Below are 19,090 nucleotides of genomic sequence, written 5' to 3'. Positions count from 1 at the left end.
TCCAACCTTACGGTTGGTGGGCAGGCGAAAAGGCAAAGCAGCCCCTTTTTTAGGAAACCTCATCCACGAGCGGGATGGGGTTTCCTAAAGCGTTTACGAATTAAATTTTAAAAAATTCTGAAAAATAAAATCATGTCCCACCCCATGTGACATTAAATTTTTATTCCAATTATTTATTTTTTTCTAAAGCGCTTCAATCTCCCTGAGGCACGGAGCTGCCTCAGAGAGATTGAAGCGCTCTTTCGCGAGCATGCGCAAAAGAGCGCTGTCCCCAACTCTCCCTCCTCTTCCCGCCTGCATAGGTAGCACTCACCATTCGCTTATTACGCTGGGCGGGCCTTAATTGGCCCGCCGGTGTAAAATGACGGTGCGGAGCCAATTGCAGGTGGCAGTCGGCTCTGTGACCGCCCCTGCCCGCTCCTGCTGAGCCCACCCGATGCGGGAAAAACTCAGGCCAATGTATTTTGGCTTCATTTCCAATACTAGAATTCCATTTATTTTTATTGCCTTTTCTACCAGCAATTCCATCATTAAAATTCGCTGTATATTCCCCTCAGGATTCCTGCCTCTACACTCTGTTAGTAATTCTGTTGCTCGTGTATATTTCCTTTCACCATTCTGTTGAAGAAGGCTTCAAATTTCTTGTTGAACAACTTCTGTTCCATTTCTGCCAACTCTGTTGATCAATATAAGAGTGGAATCATCCCAGATTTGCACTAAGTGCGGTAGCGGGCGGGTAAAATGACATTTTACCTACTGGCCGCAATGGTAGCTTTTCACGCCGGATTGTCCCAAACCCATTGCATTAATTATGCATTCCTGGGAAACACGCCATTTCCATGGCGGGCGGGCTCTCATTTGTCCACCATGCCATCACCTCGCCTCTTCATCACGCCGGGTGCCATATTTAAATGCAGCCGTGCATACACCTTTCAGCACTTCCAGCCCATGACTGCTCAAAGAAGACATGGCCCCGAAAGGCAAAAAGACTGCAGCCCCCAGGTTCAATGACGCATCCCTGGAGCGCCTTTTGGACACATACGAGGCCTGCCGTGATGTCCTTTGCCCACGCTGTGGCCGCAGGATGGACAGCAACCTCACTAGTCTGGCTTGGGAGGCAGAGGCAGCGGTGGTCAGTGTCAACGCCCTGTAAAAGAGGACAGACGCCTTGTGCCGCAAGAGGATGAATGATCTCCTCCATTCCACCAGGGTAAGTCACTCTTCTTATCACTCTCAACTCACATACTCACAAACCCAAACACATCCACCCCATTCACTGCCAGGTCAAGGGACATCAGCATTCACTCTCTCATACACACCTTTATTGTCCTCATCCTATCCATGGGACCACTCACCATCCATACATGCCAGGCACACCTATTATCTGGCCTGGCAGGCGACCTGCTTACACTCTCTCCATCTCTATTTATGCAGGACAAGCTGGCGCACAACAAGAGGGAGCGGTCGCTTACCGGTGGAGGAATGCCTGAAATCAAGGTTTTCACAGACTTTGAAAATAAAGCCACCCAGCTGGCTGGCAAGGATCTGGTCCGTTCCTGTGCTGATGGTGTTGGCAGTGCTCTACCAAGTGAGGATCCAGTAGTACAACATCCATCAGACAACCATGCCCTGAGTGATGGGTTCTGTCTCACAGGCCACTGCCATGCTCTAATTATCTCTCCTTGCTTTTGCAGGGAAATCTGAGAAACAGCTGACGGAGTCCACGACCCAGGGCCTCCAATCAAGGCCCGAAGTAACCTCTGAAGAGGGTTCTGAAGGCGCTCTCCTTGAGGTCCCGTAACACTGCTCACCCACACCCTCCACCAGCGCAGAACACACACCGTGGTGGGACCTAGCTTTAGAGTAGCCTCGGGATCACAATCTGGTGAGCACATCGCACTTTCTGATCCAGAGCAGGAGGCAGCCGGTGTCAGCACTTGGAGGACTGCTAGAGGCCAGAAATTTGCTGAGTCTGAGTCAGATGATGAGCCTCTGGACTCGGTCATGTCACAGTTGCTGGAGCTGCAAAGGCAACATCAGGAAGGGATGTCTGCTGCACTCCTCATGTCACAAGGCACGATGGAGGAGTCCATTCACCTTTAGGCTGAGGTGATAGCGCCGGCATGCCAATGCACTGAGGTCAACACTGGCAGGTTGGTGGCCGTCATGGAGACCTTGGTCCAGGATATCACTCCTGCACTGCTGCGTGGGCTGAACTCCTTCGCTGATGCCATAGTTGGCCTTTAACAATGTGTACATGAGAGGGGTGCGGGGTAACTCTCTACTGTATGACCCTGATCACAGAGTGCAAGCGAGCTGCCCTCAGCCAGACTGGAGTCAGACATTCTCAGAGGCTATGTGAAGATCTATGGAGTGTCTTCACTGCATGTCGTCATCATCCTCCTGCAATCGAGCGACTATTAGGGCCTCCACTGCATCTCCATGACAGGAGCGTTATCACAGAGGGTACGTGCACTGCCATAAGCCAGACGTCAAACATTCATAGATGCAACATGAGGATCTTATGGTGTCTCCTCACTGCATGTCGCCATCATCTTCCACAAATCTAGCAGCTATGAGGGCCTCCCTGCCTCGTCTGGCCAATGCAAGGGCCTCATTGCCGTCATCGTCGCCTTCGAGGACCTCCTCACCCTCATCACAGTTGACGTCCTCCTCATCGGAGGAGACCTCCCCTCCTGCATCTCCTCCTCAGTCAGCTCCTCTCCCTGTTGCAGTGCCAGGTTGTAAAGGGCGCAGCAGGTGACAATGATGCGTGACACCATCTCTGGACTATATTGCAGGCTCCACTAGACCAGTCCAGGCTTTGGAACCTCATTTTCAGCATCCCGATGGTTTACTACACTGAGTTGCGAGTTGCAGCATGAGCTCCATTATACCGTCGCTCTGGTGCAGTCTGCGGCTGCCGCACAGGTGTCATCATCCGTGTCTTCTGAGGGTATCCCTTGTCCCCGAGGAGTCATCCATGCAGCCACTGTGGACCCTGAAGACGTCAGGAATCTGTGACCGACTGAGAACTTAGGAGTCATGCACACTCCCTGGAAACCGTGCACAGACATGCAGGATGCGTTTGTGGTGGTCGCACACTAGATGCACATTCAGCAAATGGAATCCCTTGCTGTTGACATGGTTGACCGTGTGTTGCGACATAGATCTGAGTGCCACATGAGTGCAATCGATAGCACCCTGCATCTATGGAAAACCCGAGATCTGGGCAAATCCCAGCACTCTTGCGTCTTGGCTGTCCTGGTCCCGGGCGAAATGCACAAAGTTGTGTGCCCTCGCAAATATGGCATCTGTGACCTCATGGATGCATTTGTTGGTGGAGACTTAAGATATCCCACAGAGGTCATCTGTAGAGCCCTGAAAGGAGCCAATGGCATAGAAATTGAGCGCCACTGACACTTTCACGGCCACTGGCAGTAGGTGCGCTCCATGCCCATGTAGCGCCAGATCTTGCAGTAGCTGGCAGATTTGACCAACCAGTTCCCTAGCCATGCACAGTGTTCAGCGACACTGGTTCTCGGTCATCTGCAGGAATGAAAGGCAGTGTTTACACACCCTGGGTCTATTTAGGTACCAACCAGTGATGGCTCGCTGTGGCTCTTCGGCGGCGTGTGTGGGAGCCCCAGCTGCCTGTTCTTCCAGAGGGTGCTGCTCCTCCCTCTGCGCAGCCAGGCATCTCAGTCGCTCTTTTCTCCGTCAGCTTTGCTCTCTGTACATCACAAGGCATACAGCTACGTCACCAGGCTCCATGATCCTGATGCAATCCTCCTGCAGGATGAAAGAGAGATGCTTGGGTTAGCTTGGGTGTACCAAGTACCTGAGTACCTGTCCTGGTTAAGTCTGAAGGCCCCTTAACACATCCCGAAGAGTGTTGGTCACCACTTGGATGGCCAGAGTTTAGTGCGCTGCATGACTGCCCGAAACCCCACCTTCCTCCACCCCAATCCACTGGACTGATTGGCAGCAGATTTGCCCATTGGACTGCATGCTGTGCTCTCAGCTCAGGCCAGGCAGTTTCCTAAACTGCACTGCAAGGCCCCACTGTTAGCTTGAACCAAGGGGGAGAGTGGTCCAAACCTGGATGATGACATCGGAAGGGGCTGTGAGCGCCTCCTCCAATGACTGCTCCACGGCCAGCTTTAGCAAGGAGATTATACAATGTGCCCAGTCGCCCAACTGCTCTGCAGTCCACTAAAATGCTCATTAATTTGCAGTGTGTGCCCGAGGAGTGAAAAGCTCTGGAGCACTTGGCACTTTGATGCCTCAGTGTTGCTTGTGGCCGATAAGCTAGAGGCCTGACTCCAATCTTATCAATGTGGCTGCGCCCGAACTGTCTCAGATGCAGAGGAATGGTCACCTTATAAAAGGTTTCCCTAATGTGTAGCTGCTTCCCTCGCTGACCCCTCCCCCCACCCCGCATGTGCTTGTGCGTTTCCTTGAGCCACAGGGCAGCCTTTGCCCCCCCCGCCACAAAGTGGCCTCAACTGCACGGCATCCTTTGCCCTCCACCCCAAGTCATGTCAACTGCAGGGCAGCCCTTGCCACCACCTCCCACCACCCCAAGTCACCTCAACCACAGGGCAGCCTTTGCACCCCTCCCAAAGTCGCCTCAACCGCAGGGCAGCCTTTGCGCCCCCACCCCGCCCCCCCCCAACGTGCCTCAACCTTGAAGCCCAATAGGTGCCCCTCGCGATCGCTCTGCAACGTTACTGTGCACTCATCTCCAAGTTTCCCTCAAAGTGCACGCCATTTATATGCTATTCTAAAACACGTTGGCGTGATCGTGGACGATCCAGTGGGAGGGTATGAGTCCGGCGGGCTGGCCTTATGTTAATATGCTGATGTATTACAATGACGTTCCCGACGTCCGATGGTGGGGAACATGGCCCGGAATTGACGGGCTGAGTGGATGATCAGAAATTGGTTCCATGACGTCGTGAAACCGATTTTTGGCCTTCTCGCCATATTGTCTGCTCACGCCACCAACATGCCTGACACCAGCGGGCACAGACAATTCTGCCCTAAGTCTTCTTGCAACCTCCCGCATTCCCTTTCAGCATTGGTGTTACACCCATCCCTTACCTTGAGATACCTGGCATTATCAGTGTCATCATTGTTCCATAGGCATTATCCTTTTTCAAGTTACTAAACAGCAGACAACTTTAATAAGGATGAACCCTGTGCAATTGGAAGATAGGTAGTGCTGCTGCATGGGGGATTGGTCTCTACTAGAGCCCTGCAGAGAGCTGTTGCTGTTTAGCGTCTTTAACAATGATTTGGAGGAAGCATCAAGAAAACTGCCCACAAATTCTTGGATGATAAAAATGTAAGTATTGGAAAATAGAGAAAAACAAACTACAGGCGGATCTAAATGTGATGGGCCAATTGGCCAACATTTGGCATCATTCTATATGACGTTATGCTCAAATTATTATATTCATCAAATTTAGGTGCTGCAAAATATAATGTAGCCTACGAAGAAAATGTGAAAAGAAGAATGGTGAGTTCTCAGCCTGGTCCCTAGTCGTAGCTTCATATAACATTTTAAATCAGAGGCCTTATGGGAGGCACGGTCTTTTAGGTAACTGATTCTTTGAGCAGTAGTAACACTGATAGTCAAAGAATGAGCCCATTCATAGAGTTCATGGCAAAAAGGCTAGGTCAAGTTTCTAAGAAATTAAAGGGAGAGATGGAATCAACTGTACAGCAGGAAAATTATTATCATATTGAAGACCGGACAATCAGTTTTTTTTGCTTGTTTTATTTTTATAGTGGGAGATGGGACAAGGTAATAGGGAGCAATTAGTTATGGCCTGGCTGTTCCATTCATTTAGGATTAGGACCATTTATCTCTCTTGTCTAATTATGCACAGTCTGCTTTAATTGTTACAACACCTTTTAAAGTACGCATTCTGTAAGTACAGTAATTATGACAAGATTGCATATCTTTGTTTTTAATGTTAATATCTAAGGCAGTTATGGTTCATTACCCAGGAAATACAGGTATTAGCTGATTACTAAGGGGTAATAAAGAAATGACCATTATAGCTCCATACAAAACTGGATACAAATGTAGAGCTGGCCTATATATGATAGAGTTTTGCAGTAACTGAGCAAATCTATCTTTTTAATTTATGACTGTTCGCTGTTGAAAGGTTTTAGATAAGTACCTGGTGGTGTTCAATGTAACACAAGTTGAAAGAATCACATAAAGATGTTTAAGCCAGCTGAAAAGCCAAATGGTACATTAAAAGAGGAACCACACCTTTTGGCTCCACCTTTGTGTGAGTATTTCCATTAATTCTTCATGTTAGAAGGCAAAAATCACAAGGCATGGGAATTACAAAATGTGACCATTTTGCGAAAGGCATGTTTACAAGATCACACAAGATACTTAGGAATGGGGAAGGCCATTTGGTCCATTTTATTTCATCCATCTGGAACAACTCTCCAATAACCTTTGCTGCATCTAATTGTTTTGTAAACAATTCAGAGTTTGCACCATCGCCTCTCTGCCCAGAAATCCATTCTAAGTATTGATTCACTCCTTGTATGGTAAAGAGCTCCTAAGTCCTCTGTACCTACATGGAATGTCCTGATATCAATCCTAAAGTTACATTTTCCCAGTTTGAACAGGCGTTGCTTTGTCCTATTCCCACTATCTAATTTAAAGTAGTGTTCCAGATTAACTTTTCCACCATTTACTACCTTTCCTTTCTCAGATACCAACTTTGCAGGCTGAAAAGTCCAAATCTTTCCTGTCCTTCCTTATAATTCAGCCCTCTGACAAACTAAGGACCTGATTTTAACTCTGTGGAAGTGAATGGGTTTTGAGTGAGTTAAAATCCAGGAATCAGCCACATGGCTCTTCTTTACACTGCTTCAAGTTCGAGAATGTTTCCGTTGTTTTTCGGTGAGCAAATTTGGGTGCAGTACTCAAGATGTGCTCCAATGAGAGCACTTGACAACTTCCTCTTGCTTATATCCTACCACTTTGGCTTTGTTGTTCAACTTCCTTTTGGCTTTGTTGATTGCTATTCTGCATTAGCTTGATATGTTGTGCCCAAATGGTGAGGCTCAATGCATCCCCGATATTGAACTAATGGCCTCATTTACATCAAGATGGGTGCTACCAAGAGCAACAGCTAGCTCACATCGATGGAGTGATGGAAGATGCAGCAGTAATGCAATACATTTGTCAACTTTGACCGTAGGCTATCTGGATGCTCTTAATCTATATTGGGTTGATTGAATAACTTTCCTGTTCTCACACATTCTTCTTAATCTCTTTATAGAGCAAACTGTTCTCAGTGGGTTGACCTGATGGCCTATAGCAAACCCTTAATGCTATTTTCACTAGAGGGCCAAGATTTTCTGGGCAGGACCTGTTGAAGCCGAGACGGAAAATTTGGAGAGGCAGCCAGAAGTCCATAGGCTGTGGGTGGGAAGTGCCGACTAGGCACTTTACAGCCTTCCGGGCTGAATATTGAATTCAACAACTTTAGATCTTAAACTCCCCCTCCCCCCATCTCCACCCTGTTTCTCCCCCCTCCCTTTTTTTTCAATAATTTATATAGATTCTTCTTTTCCCACCTATTTCCATTATTTTTAAATCTAAAACTAAAGCTTTGTTAGTCTTTCCACCCCACCCCCACTAGAGCTGTACCTTGAGTATCCTGTCTTCCATTCTTAATTAGCACTTTTCTTAGACAATATCACCACCATCAACACCTCTTTGATCCTTTTGTCTGTGACATCTTTTGATTATCTGCTCCTATCACTGCTTGCTTATCTCCACAATCACCACACCCTCAACTTCTCTCCCCCCCCCCCCCCCCCCCACCTTAGACCAGCTTATATTTCACCTTTCTCCTAACTATACTCAGTTCTGCCGAAGGGTCATGAAGACTCGAAACGTTGACTGATTTCTTCTCCACCGATGCTGCCAGACCTGCTGAGTTTTTCCAGGTAATTCTGTTTTTGTTTTGGATTTCCAGCATCCGCAGTAGCTTTTAGCTTTTTGTTTTTATCTCTGTGGGTGGGAATTTCCTGGCGGGACCAGAAAATCCCGGCCGAGATTTCTATCCAGATTAGTTATTCCTGTAGCCTACTCACTTTCACAGAAAGACTATACCCCCAATACCAGTTCAAAATTAGATGTGTCATTAATGTAGACGCCAATTATTGTTGGTAAAGTTTTCTGCCCAATAGATTTTGAGCTTTCATAACCGTATCATTTACTTACAAGCTACAAGCAAGAACGGAATTGATATGTATGTATAAGAGCATTTTTATCACATGAGCCAGTGGTCAAAATATGAGAGGCTGGATACATTTAAACCAATGTGCGTACAAATCAGAGAAACCCATTTTATGCTTAAACTAACCTTGAAAGAGGAGATGTTTCTCTGATGTTTGGTCACCCTAAACAATATATCAACAGAGACTGAAGTATATCATGAGGGTGATTATTTACCATGCATACGTTTGCTGGATTCATTTCCAGAAGAAAAGCATAACTTATATAAAGTAACCAATGCTGAGTATCATTGCTGGCATCCCTTGCCTCTGTCAGTGGAGTGCAGGAATGAATGTCTATGCAGGAATCCTACATGGATGTGTGATGAATTAAAAACAAAGCACTTAGAACACATCCTATGAACCAGTGTTTGCAATTAAACTGTTTGTACAGTTTTCCTTTTTAAAGGGATTGATGCTTTGCTAATTTACAGACGGTAAAGCATTAAAACAGGAGGCATGATCCTTGAATGGGGTGACCTTGTGGTGGTGCATCCCAAGAAACAGAATTGGAACTTTATTATTTTCAGCTATGTTAAAGTATGGTTGATAGTGCAACAGTTTGCCAGGATCTAACTGTTGACCTTAATCGATGGGGAAAAATATTATGCTATGAGAACTGATTGGAAAAGGACTTTAGCTTTTCGGTGGCGAGATCCTGGAAAATGTTCCATATTTTTGTCTCTTGGGAGCCATCCTCTCGACAAAGGCAGACATAGATGACAAAATTCATCGTCACTTTCAATGTGTTAGCTCAGCCTTCGGCCAACTGAGGAAAAGAGTATTTAAAGATCAGGATATCATACCCGAAACTAAGGTCATAGTTTGCCAGGCAGCAGTGAATTCTCCACTCCCATATGCATGAGACTTGGACAGCCTACAGCAAGCACCTCAAAGCACTGGAGAAGCACCATCAGCAGAGCCTTCGCAAGATCCTCCAAATCTGGTGGCAAGAAAGGCAGTCCAACAACAGCATCCTCTCCGAAGCCAATTTGCCCAGCATCGAGGTGCTAATCACTCAAAACCAGTTCTGCTGTGCAGGACAGGTAGTTTGTATGCCTGACACGAGACTCATGAACAACTATTCTACTCAGAACGCAGTCTTGGCAGGAGACTCCCAGGAGGACAATGGAAAGGCTTTAGGGATGTCCTTAAAGCATCTCTAAAGAGGTCAAATATCCCTGCCGACTCATGGGAGGCCCGGGCTTGTGACTGACCAAAATAGAGAAGACTCATTCCGTGAAGGCACCGAACACATCAAGAAATTTTGTTAGCAATGTGCAGAGACGAAGTCGAGGCATCATAGGAAGCACACAAACCTCCAAACAACCCATCTACCCAGCCTTCAAGCACCACCTGCCCTACATATGGCAGAGTCTGCAGATCATGCATTGGACTTATCAGCCATCTCAGAACCCATCGAACCAGAGTGGAAGCAAGTCTTCCGCAATTCCAAGGAACTGCCTAATACTACAATAATATATTCATGCCTAACTAGTTTAGCGTGCAGTTTGAAGTTTTGACTTAGTACTGATAAATAATTTGAAGTAAAGACAAAATTAATGTTCCTTGAATAAAATCAGAACAAGGGATCCTTTATGATTGGATGAGAAATTCCAAACTGAACAAATCAAAGCATGAAAATTGTTGGATCTATTGACTTCCAGTGGAGAGGGGTTCAAAGTGGGATAGTTCTGTAGACTTTATGCAAAGAAAATATGCTTTAATATCATTTAGCTGGCTAGACAACTGGGAAAAGCATGCATAGCAAATACTCCAGCCATTTTTCATTTGGAGTCCTACAATTGGTGTATGATCCTGATTTGCATATTTTTAGCAAGTGCTCTGAATGACTAAAATGTACCTGAGACAATGTGGCATGTGGCTCATGTCCAACCCAGAAAAGGCATGATAGAATGCAATGCAAATTTCAGGTCGCTGTCTAAGACTTTTCTGCCATAGTGCACCGAGAGGCTGGGAAAGGTATAAACCCCTTGGGCTGTACGGCTCACAATAAATGTATGCATTGAATATTAATTGTATTATAATTGTATTGAAGCACCTCAGAGTGCAACATTATGTATGTTGATAACTCCAATACCATTGCACTGTCTGACTTTCTGTAATGACCATTTTGAAATGATTGTAATATTCATTGATTGTTTTGAAGCACTCCGTGATCCATGTGTAAAAGTTGAATCTGATTGCACTTTTTGTGATGGTGATTTAGAAATGTTTTGTAATGTTCTTCCAGATATTTTATGAATAAAGTCTATTTTGCAAAAAAAAACACTCATTTTATGGGCACAGCTGTTGGCAGTAAATTGAAATTCATTTGAGGAGTGTTGTGATTTTCACCTGTTCATATGATAACCCCCACTCAAAGAATAAGAAGCACTAGACTTTAAGATGAGGAATGTAGCTTTGCCATATGCAAATAGATTCTGAGTAAGAAAAATTCATAGAGGATACAGCTTACACTGTCAGATATCTGAGGTACTGAAGAATTTGAAGTCATTGACTCTTCTTTTCACTTTGTACTATTTGCTTTGGATGATAAGTATGCCTATTCATGAGCTCAATCTTCTCAGAATGACTAATCTTGTGAGTATTGCAATTAAATCACATTTTCACCTCAGCCAGTTTATTTCCCATATCTTGCTCAGCTGGTGATTGTGTGCTGTATAGTCTAACGGACTATGACCAATAAAATCAATTGCATCCTCTGTTAAAATGACTTCAGTTTTAATGACCACTGACATTTAATCTTACCTAATTGGATGTAATTATTAATGAAGCCTTGTCTATACAATGCTTGATGATGCAGAATAAAGAAAGGTGATTATGCATTAGTTACGGGCTTGATTTTTAAACTTAATGAAAACCTTTATCTAGAATCTCTAATATTTGTTTTACCTCTCCCCAAGGGCTGAGCAAGCTAAGGAGTGCTGCAGGTGTAGCGAGAAATGGATTTTCAGCAAAGCCTGACCTCCAGTCTCGAGAGACTGAGCGCCAAACTGTCCAGAGACTCAAGGACAAGTGTAAGAAGCAGGCCAAACAGCTACAATCTCTCCACGAACAATTAAAAAGAGCAAGCCTTAGCATTGAGGTTCTTGCTGTGACAACACAACATTTCCATCATAAAGTGAGTACATCCTTTATATAAAAACACTGTTTATTTGGCTTCTGTAGGAAATTGTCAAACATCGTTAATTTCTTTCATTAACAGAACACTGGTTTACAACCAGTTTTATCTTTTATATAGATAAAGTCACTGATTTAACAACAGTGTTATGCCAAAAACTTGTGCCAGTTTGGACTCAAAGGCATACTAGTAGAATTGTAATCAATAAGTCATAAGACGTAGTGGTTATTATCCTCTATTGAATTGTATATTACCTCCATTCTACAAAGTTGCATGAGGTTAGTGCCATTAATACTAGATTTGTTGTAAATTTATAGTTGATTTGCAATAAAATTGTCAGTGCAAAAAATTGTTTACACCTTTGCAAGTTTCAAAGTGGCTTTGAATCGGGGCCCATGAGCAAGTTTTTAACTCATTAAGACCCATCCACTTGCACAGAGTTAAAATCAGGCCTAATGTATCCTTGTAAATCTACTTTTAGTTTTCTATGATTTGAATTATATTGTTTTGTTTTGCTGCTGGATTGCCAAATTCAAAACATAATTTAAAAAAAACGAATTGCTCCCAAATTGGAACACGATCCTGATGCAGCACATGGGGTGCATGCAGCTAATGAAGCTGGAGGCAGGACCACAGGAAATTAGTCAGTCTGCCAGCCTCGTTTGTTTAATACTGGCGACCTGCAGGTTCCAGTCAGGGTTGCAGGGGCAGCTCGAAGGCCTGAGGGAGAAAGGGAGATCAGTCAGCCCAGACACCAGCCCAGATGGTAATGAGTGTCTGGGGATGGATGGGAGGGGTGAGAGACAATCAGGAGGAGGAAGAGTGAGTGACAGATGGCAGGGTCTTGTTCCATCTAGCTCCACAATAATATAAGTAAATAGAAACTTACCATTCAGGTAGCAGCCTTCAGCAGTCTCTTTAAAGGACGCTGGTTTGGTTGTCAAGCACCTGAAAGTACTAACTTCAGCGTGCGCCAATGTTCATTCGCTTCTGAATTTTAGAACAGGGGCCTGAAATAGGCATTGTGTCCCCTATATTCATGTACAAGGGTCTGTTACCAATAGGGATTCATACACATGCTGCAGAATGTTTGTGCATGCACCACCTGCCATATTAGATGCTTAGAAGCCTGTTTTACACTGGGGAAATGAGCACGGCACCAATTAATTTCTAGGCCAAAAGGCCTTCTTCAATCGAGATATTGAAGTTTTTGGACTTTGTACCACACTAGAGAGCTTTATTCACTGGCTACTCTTGCACACAGTTGCTGAATAAGTGGCTGGAAAATTGTGCAGGGCCTATAGCTAAATTTCAGATATGCATTCCTGGTAGATGAGGCTGTCCTCAAAGTTCACAAAGTTGGCGGGCCTACAGACCCTATTGAAAAAAGTGTATTCTGTAATTTTTAACTGAACAGTACTTTGCCAATCCGTTTCTTCCACAGTCCCATTCTAATTAAGTTTTAACTGATATACTGTGAATTTCAAGTTTAAAAATAAATAGGAGTGACAGAAGCTACAGAGAATATCCATTTCCTGGAGATTCCCAAAGGATTCCATTTCTGAGCAGGTGATTATTTGAACATGGTTTTAAAAGATAGGCTTTGTTGAATGTCTTTCAAAGGTTCATGCTGTCAGTTTACTTAAATGAGAAGCAGCAATTAAAAACTGAAACACTGCATTCTCAGAAACAAGGGGCAAAATTTAATGCCTTCCCCCGCGGCAAGTTTGGTAGTGGGGGGCATTAAATCAGGCAGGAGGGTGGAGGGTCGGGTCCCTGCCGCCTCCCTACCACAGTCCCAATTAAGTCTATGGTGGAAAAGCCTGTGGACTGCCTTCTAGCCTTGCTGCCAATTGAGGCTCTTAGGCAGGCAATTAATGCCCACTTGAGGGCCTCATCCCAAGACCGCTGGTAGTCACCCATGCAGGGAGCCCGAAAAGCAAACCTGCCGGGGTTACTTCTGTGCTGCCAGAGGGGGTCACTTATTCAAAGGCCCTCAGTGCCTAATTGAGGGACCTGACATTGGAAAGGGAGGGGCCTGCTCAGACTCATCCTCCCACCCTTGCTGCTGACCCCCCTCCACTCCCTCCCCTGTGACTCCCATCCTGTGATTCCCCCTCCTGCCATCACGCCTTTTGCCTGGGTCCCTCAGGTGGGGGTAGTACCAGCAGCAGCCACCACCCCCTCAGTGGCTCTGTCAAGCAATGAAGAGTTGCCGGCCCCTGATCAGCCGGCAGCTCTCGGTGGCCGGGACTTCCATCCCTGTGGTCCTTGATCCAGGGGAAGGTCTGCCACTGCCCAGTGAAGTGTCTGATTGGTAAAAGGTGCAATGGGCCTTCCTGAAAAGAGGTGACATGGCGCCCTCACTGTCTCTCCAGCTGGTAGGCGAGACCCATGTCGCCCCCATTGAATAGCGACCAAGAACAACTTTGATGTACTATGGCAAATGGTCTAGTTCTGTAGTATTTCTTTTTAAAATCTTGGGCAGTTGATCCTTGATGCCATATTTTTCCTTCACTTCTTGAGTTTATCTTTGTAGATGCAAGTCAGTATTTTATCAGCTGCAATTTTCAGAAATATTCACATTGTACAATTTCACTGGATGATTTTTGATTAGTGTCACCGTATTGTTACAACCACAGCCGATGTTACGCACTGAGCAAGCCAGATCCAAGAGGGAAACTTGTCTTACTTTATTGCTTTGTATTTTGAGAACGAGGGGAAAACTACTGATCTCAGAAGCATGGGCCAGAATTTTTACCTTGATGGGTGGGCGGGCCCCACCGGCTCGGCGGTGGCGGGCAGCCGAACTCTGCCTCCGAACCTGGGCCCACCACCATTTTGAGTGGGCGGGCCAATTAAGGCCCCCCAGCAGCCTGCCTGACAGGAAGTACTATGCACTTCCTGTGCAGGGGGGGTGGAGGGATTCCCCATCTGTCAAAGTGCGTACTTTCGCACATGCGCACGAAAGAGCACACTGCTCCCTGAGGCAAAGTCCTGTCTCAGGGAGTTTACTGACAGTGTAAAAAACATTAAAAATATAAAAATTATTAACATGTCCCCCTCATGTGACAATGTCACACGAGTTGGGACATGTTAATAAAAAGGACATAAACTTAATTAAACTTTTTAAAAACGGACATGAAACCTCATCTTCCCAGTGAATGTGGTTTCATGTATTATCAGGAGCCCGCTGGGGCTCCTGGCCTGCCCGCCAGCCTTAAGGTTGGACGGGCAGGTCTTTAATGATCTTAATTAGCCTGTCAATGGCCTTAATTGGCCATTGACAGGTCGGCGGGCGGACAGCTGATTTCGCTGTCCGTCCGCCATCCTCAACATTTAAATGGACCTGGATGACGTCAGGGGTTCCTCCCGACGTCATCCCGCGTGATTTTCCCGTCAGCGAGCGGGCCCCGCCCCCAAATCGCCGACGGGAAAATTCTGGCCATGGAATCCCAGTAATACTTTTGTGGGATTTTAAAATTAAAAGATTTATTTACAAGAAGGAAAAAAATCTTAAACACACAAGATTAAATTTACACTGTTAAACAGTCTTACAAAACATTCCCCAAAAAACCCACTTGGTCAGAACACACAAGTAAACTACTTGGCAACAGCTCCCTTATGGATTTTAACCATAAAAATCTAGTAATATTACCAAAGACAAAAACTACTGCTACTTTAAAAAGTATACCATACAACTACTCACTCTCTTCCACTCTGCTGTGGAAAACCAAAGGAAGTTTAGGACAGACCGCTTTCTGGAAGCAAAGACTTATTTGGCTTGAAACTAGATGGCTGCTTCAAATTCACAACTTTTCTCAGCACATAACTCAGGGCATCTCCAACACAACTCAACTAAACATTTTTCCTTAAATATCCTTTTCCTCTTTGATCTTAGACTCCATTGTTCTAAGCACCTCTTTTAACTCAATTTTCCCAAAATATAAAAACCTTTCATGTTTTCCTATTGCTTTCACTTACAGGTAAAATAAAATTTAATAATGTTCCCTTGTTTATTTATGAAACCTTTGTAAGTTGTAAAAGTCTCTAGTCACTTTTAAACTCCCTTTGAAATTTAACAGCTGTAAAGTCAAGTCCTTAGCTATCACTCATGCAGATATCAAACCCAACCTATTTACTTGTACATTCAACTTCACCATAGCCTCTCATTGCAAATGCATGTATTGAGCACCTTTACCTTTCATCTCTCTGCTCCCAGACAAACTGTCTTTACTAACCTTTCCCCAGTTTAATTACACACACACTCACACACACACAATCACTCATAGCCTTCTTTATAGAATACCACCATATTCCCAAAAATATTTTTAAAAAAAATACCCCCATCTTCACAATATCTCTGAATTCACTTGTGTTTAATCTGATGAGGATTGATGACTGTGGGTGACTCTATCTCAATTTTACATTTGCTTTGGAATGTTTTTTAAATAAACTCTTTGCCATCCTGATCAGGATAGATCACTTCAGTGTTCCTTTGACTTGTTTAATTGAATTAGCAATTTGGTATGATAAATTAAAAGGAATACATAACTGTCATGATACCAAGGCTCAAGTGGTCATGAATTAGAATCCCAGCACACTTGTCAGAAAATTTGCTGTTCAATCCTACTTCACAGGTCGTGCATTTGAACCAGACACAGTTTGCAGGCAAGCGCAGGCTTTCTTTGATTGATATCTTTATTACCTTGTAATAATCTGGGGCACAATTTTACAGTGCCACACTGGCTGGTTTGCAGGCTGGGAGACCCATAAAATTCCCTGGGTGGTCTTCCTTCTGCCCTCCTGCTTGCCTCCGACCTGTCGACAATTTTACAGGAGGTGGGTGAAGCCTAGGGTAGTCTGCCTGCCCTCACCCCAATTGAGGCCCTTAAGTGTTCCCTTTCCACATGGGGCGCTCTGTTCAAGCTCTGCCCGCCATGGGTGCTCCTTCTCCACCAGTCTCTCCATCAAGACTCTCACGCCCCCTCTCCCCAACCCACTATGATTATTATTAATACAAAAATACAATGCTGCAGATGCTGGAAAGCTGAAATAAAAATAGAAAATGCTGGAAATACTGAGCATTTGTGGAGAGAGGAACAGAGTTTTTAATGGGTGGAATGGAGTCTGCCGGGTAGGCCGGGGGAATATAGCAGGAGAGCCTGCATCGGGTTCCCGGCGTTGGGAAAAATAAGTTGAGAGCGGGAAAGGCTCAACACGGGAATCTTGCCTGCCATTGGCAGGATGTCACTTGCCAATTGTCAATCATTAATAGGCCACTGAAGAGCAATTATCCCTGAGTCCATCAGAATTTAGCGGTGGCTCAGGGATGCAATGGCACCCAGTACTGGGAAAGGGGCGTCACTGAAACTCACCCCACTTGCATCCAATTCCTCCACCCCGTCTCTGGCAACCCCTCCCCGCAACCTCCATCGTATCCCACTCACCTGCATCCAGGGATCCAGTGGTGACACTTTGGCTGAGCCTCAGAGCATTACTAACAACAGCCAACACTCCTAATGCTGCTGCCGGCAATGGAAAGTTGCTGGCCTCCAATTGGCCAGAAGATTTTGGGGGTGGGATTTCCACCCCAATGGGGCTGATTGCGTGGAAGACCTGATACTGGCCAGGTAAGTGCCTGAGGGCACCTTAACCAGCGGGTGGGACCATGTCGCTAGGCTAAATCCCAGTCAACTTTTCAGGTTGGCTTGTGCGAGAGATCATGGTGCATATGGTCCGGTCTCTGGATCGTTGGGACCCCACAGATGTCCTGACATGCTAACCTCCATGGGAATTGCCCAGAAGTTTAAATTTACAATGGGCAATTCCCCAGCTCCCTGGGACACCCCCCAATCACTAATACTGACCACCCCCCTGACCCGACCCAACCACCCCCAATCCACCTGCCGCCTCATCCACCTGCCACCCTACCCATTTAACTTACCTGCCTATCCATCCTACCAGTCTACCCATTTACTGATTCATCCACTCATCTATTCATCCATTCACTAACATTCACACTGGACATTTAAACTAAGCTTCTGGCAGCTAGTGGCATAATAAGGGGGCATGCCCTGTCTTCCCCCCAATGCTACTGTTCTGCGATGGAGTTCTCTGAGGGATGCCATGCTCTGCATTTCTGGACAAGCCAGGCTCGAAAGACCCAGCAAGAAATGCGGAGCAGGGTCAAGTTGTGGAAGAGTTCTAGCGGCGTGGCAATCTAATGATGATTGCTACTTTGCCTAAGATCTGGGCCTATATAAAATACGTTGAGAGTAATCTGCAACTTAGCAGTAATGTGACAAAGAGAATTGTCTGTCTATTGTAGAACTGCTCAATATTTATTCGTGTTGATTTCAGTGGAATGATAATTGGACATATCCTACAACAGGCGGGCGAGCTCTTTGCTATATTACTGCCCAGGCGGCAAAATGGAAAATGATCTTTACTGTGTGTTACTGGATTAATGAACTTCATAATAGTACAGTCTTTATTACATGGAATAAACCACTTTATTTTAAAACAATGTGGCACTCATTTTTGTCTGGCTACATCCTGTTTATGCCTAAGAATGAGTTGGTAATGTGACAAAAATTGGCAATAAATACCTGCTTACTGCTGTTGGTATGTCCAATGTGATTTTTGGGTGGACTTCAATTTGAGCGTCAATCGGAAATCGATGAAGTCTCTTAAATAAATGCCATTGGTGGTCAACTGATACTGTCAGGACCCTTAAGACTATTTTTATGTCAATCAGCACTGCTACTGCTACTTCATGAAGCCACCCATAAACCATGGGTAGTACTATTGGGCAGTCTTATTTAAAGAAATCATTAACTGCAGTGAAGAAAAGCTGGAAACAGGTCTGACTCTCATTTTCTCTACAGTCTGTTGAGAATTTTGAACCTTGAAAGCTTCCCAAAATACATCACCTTGCAGCTGCATATGCTCAAAAAAACTTCCCTGCCACTGAAATCTGCTGCTGCATTTAACCCTTTTCCTATGGATGGAGAATTGCAAATGCTGATACATTATTGAAGAAGTGAGGGAGATAAGGTTGGTCAGTTTACCGTCTTTTGTGGGACAGAGTAACTGAGACTTAGATATTTATTTAGATTAAAGAGTGTCAGCATGGATATGTGAAGGGCAGGTCATTTCCATTTCTTGAGGAAGCCACTAATATGGTGAATATGGCTGTTGATAAGGTTCTGCACGACAGTCATTGAAAGCACAGAAAATTCGAATCAGCCTTGAAACATGTGTTGGTAATGGATTAGGATATAGGAAGCAAAGAGATTTTGGATAAAGGTAATGTTTTCTGATTTGTATGATGTAAGATGTGCTGTTCAGCAGGGATCTATATCAGAAACTCAGCTTTTCACTTTATATTTTAATGACTTGGATGAAGGAATGAAGGAATAGTACTGTGTACAGTTTTGGTCCCGTATTTAAGAAAGGATATACTGGCATTAGAGGCAGTTCAAAAGAGATTCACTAGGCTGATTCCTGGGATTGAAGGGGTTGACTTATCAAGAACAGCTAAACAGGCTAGACCTTTATTCATTAGCGTTTAGAAGAATGAGGGGTGAGCTTATTGAAACGTACAAGATTCTGAGGGAG

At 44.9% G+C, this 19,090-nt stretch overlaps 1 protein-coding gene across 1 annotated transcript in view; it reads left to right on the top strand.

Moving 5' to 3' along the window:
- Positions 1-19,090, top strand: part of LOC144682737 (microtubule-associated tumor suppressor candidate 2-like) — a 563,465-nt gene that overhangs the window by 443,001 nt on the left and 101,374 nt on the right. Inside the window, exon 9 of the mRNA XM_078545375.1 lies at positions 11,250-11,467. Within this exon, the coding sequence (XP_078401501.1) occupies positions 11,250-11,467 (218 nt within the window). The remainder of the gene's footprint in view (positions 1-11,249; positions 11,468-19,090) is intronic.

Source organism: Cetorhinus maximus, chromosome 7 (assembly GCF_964194155.1).
Source record: "Cetorhinus maximus chromosome 7, sCetMax3.hap1.1, whole genome shotgun sequence".
Lineage (NCBI taxonomy): Eukaryota > Metazoa > Chordata > Chondrichthyes > Lamniformes > Cetorhinidae > Cetorhinus > Cetorhinus maximus.
This window is presented reverse-complemented; position numbering and strand designations above follow the sequence as displayed.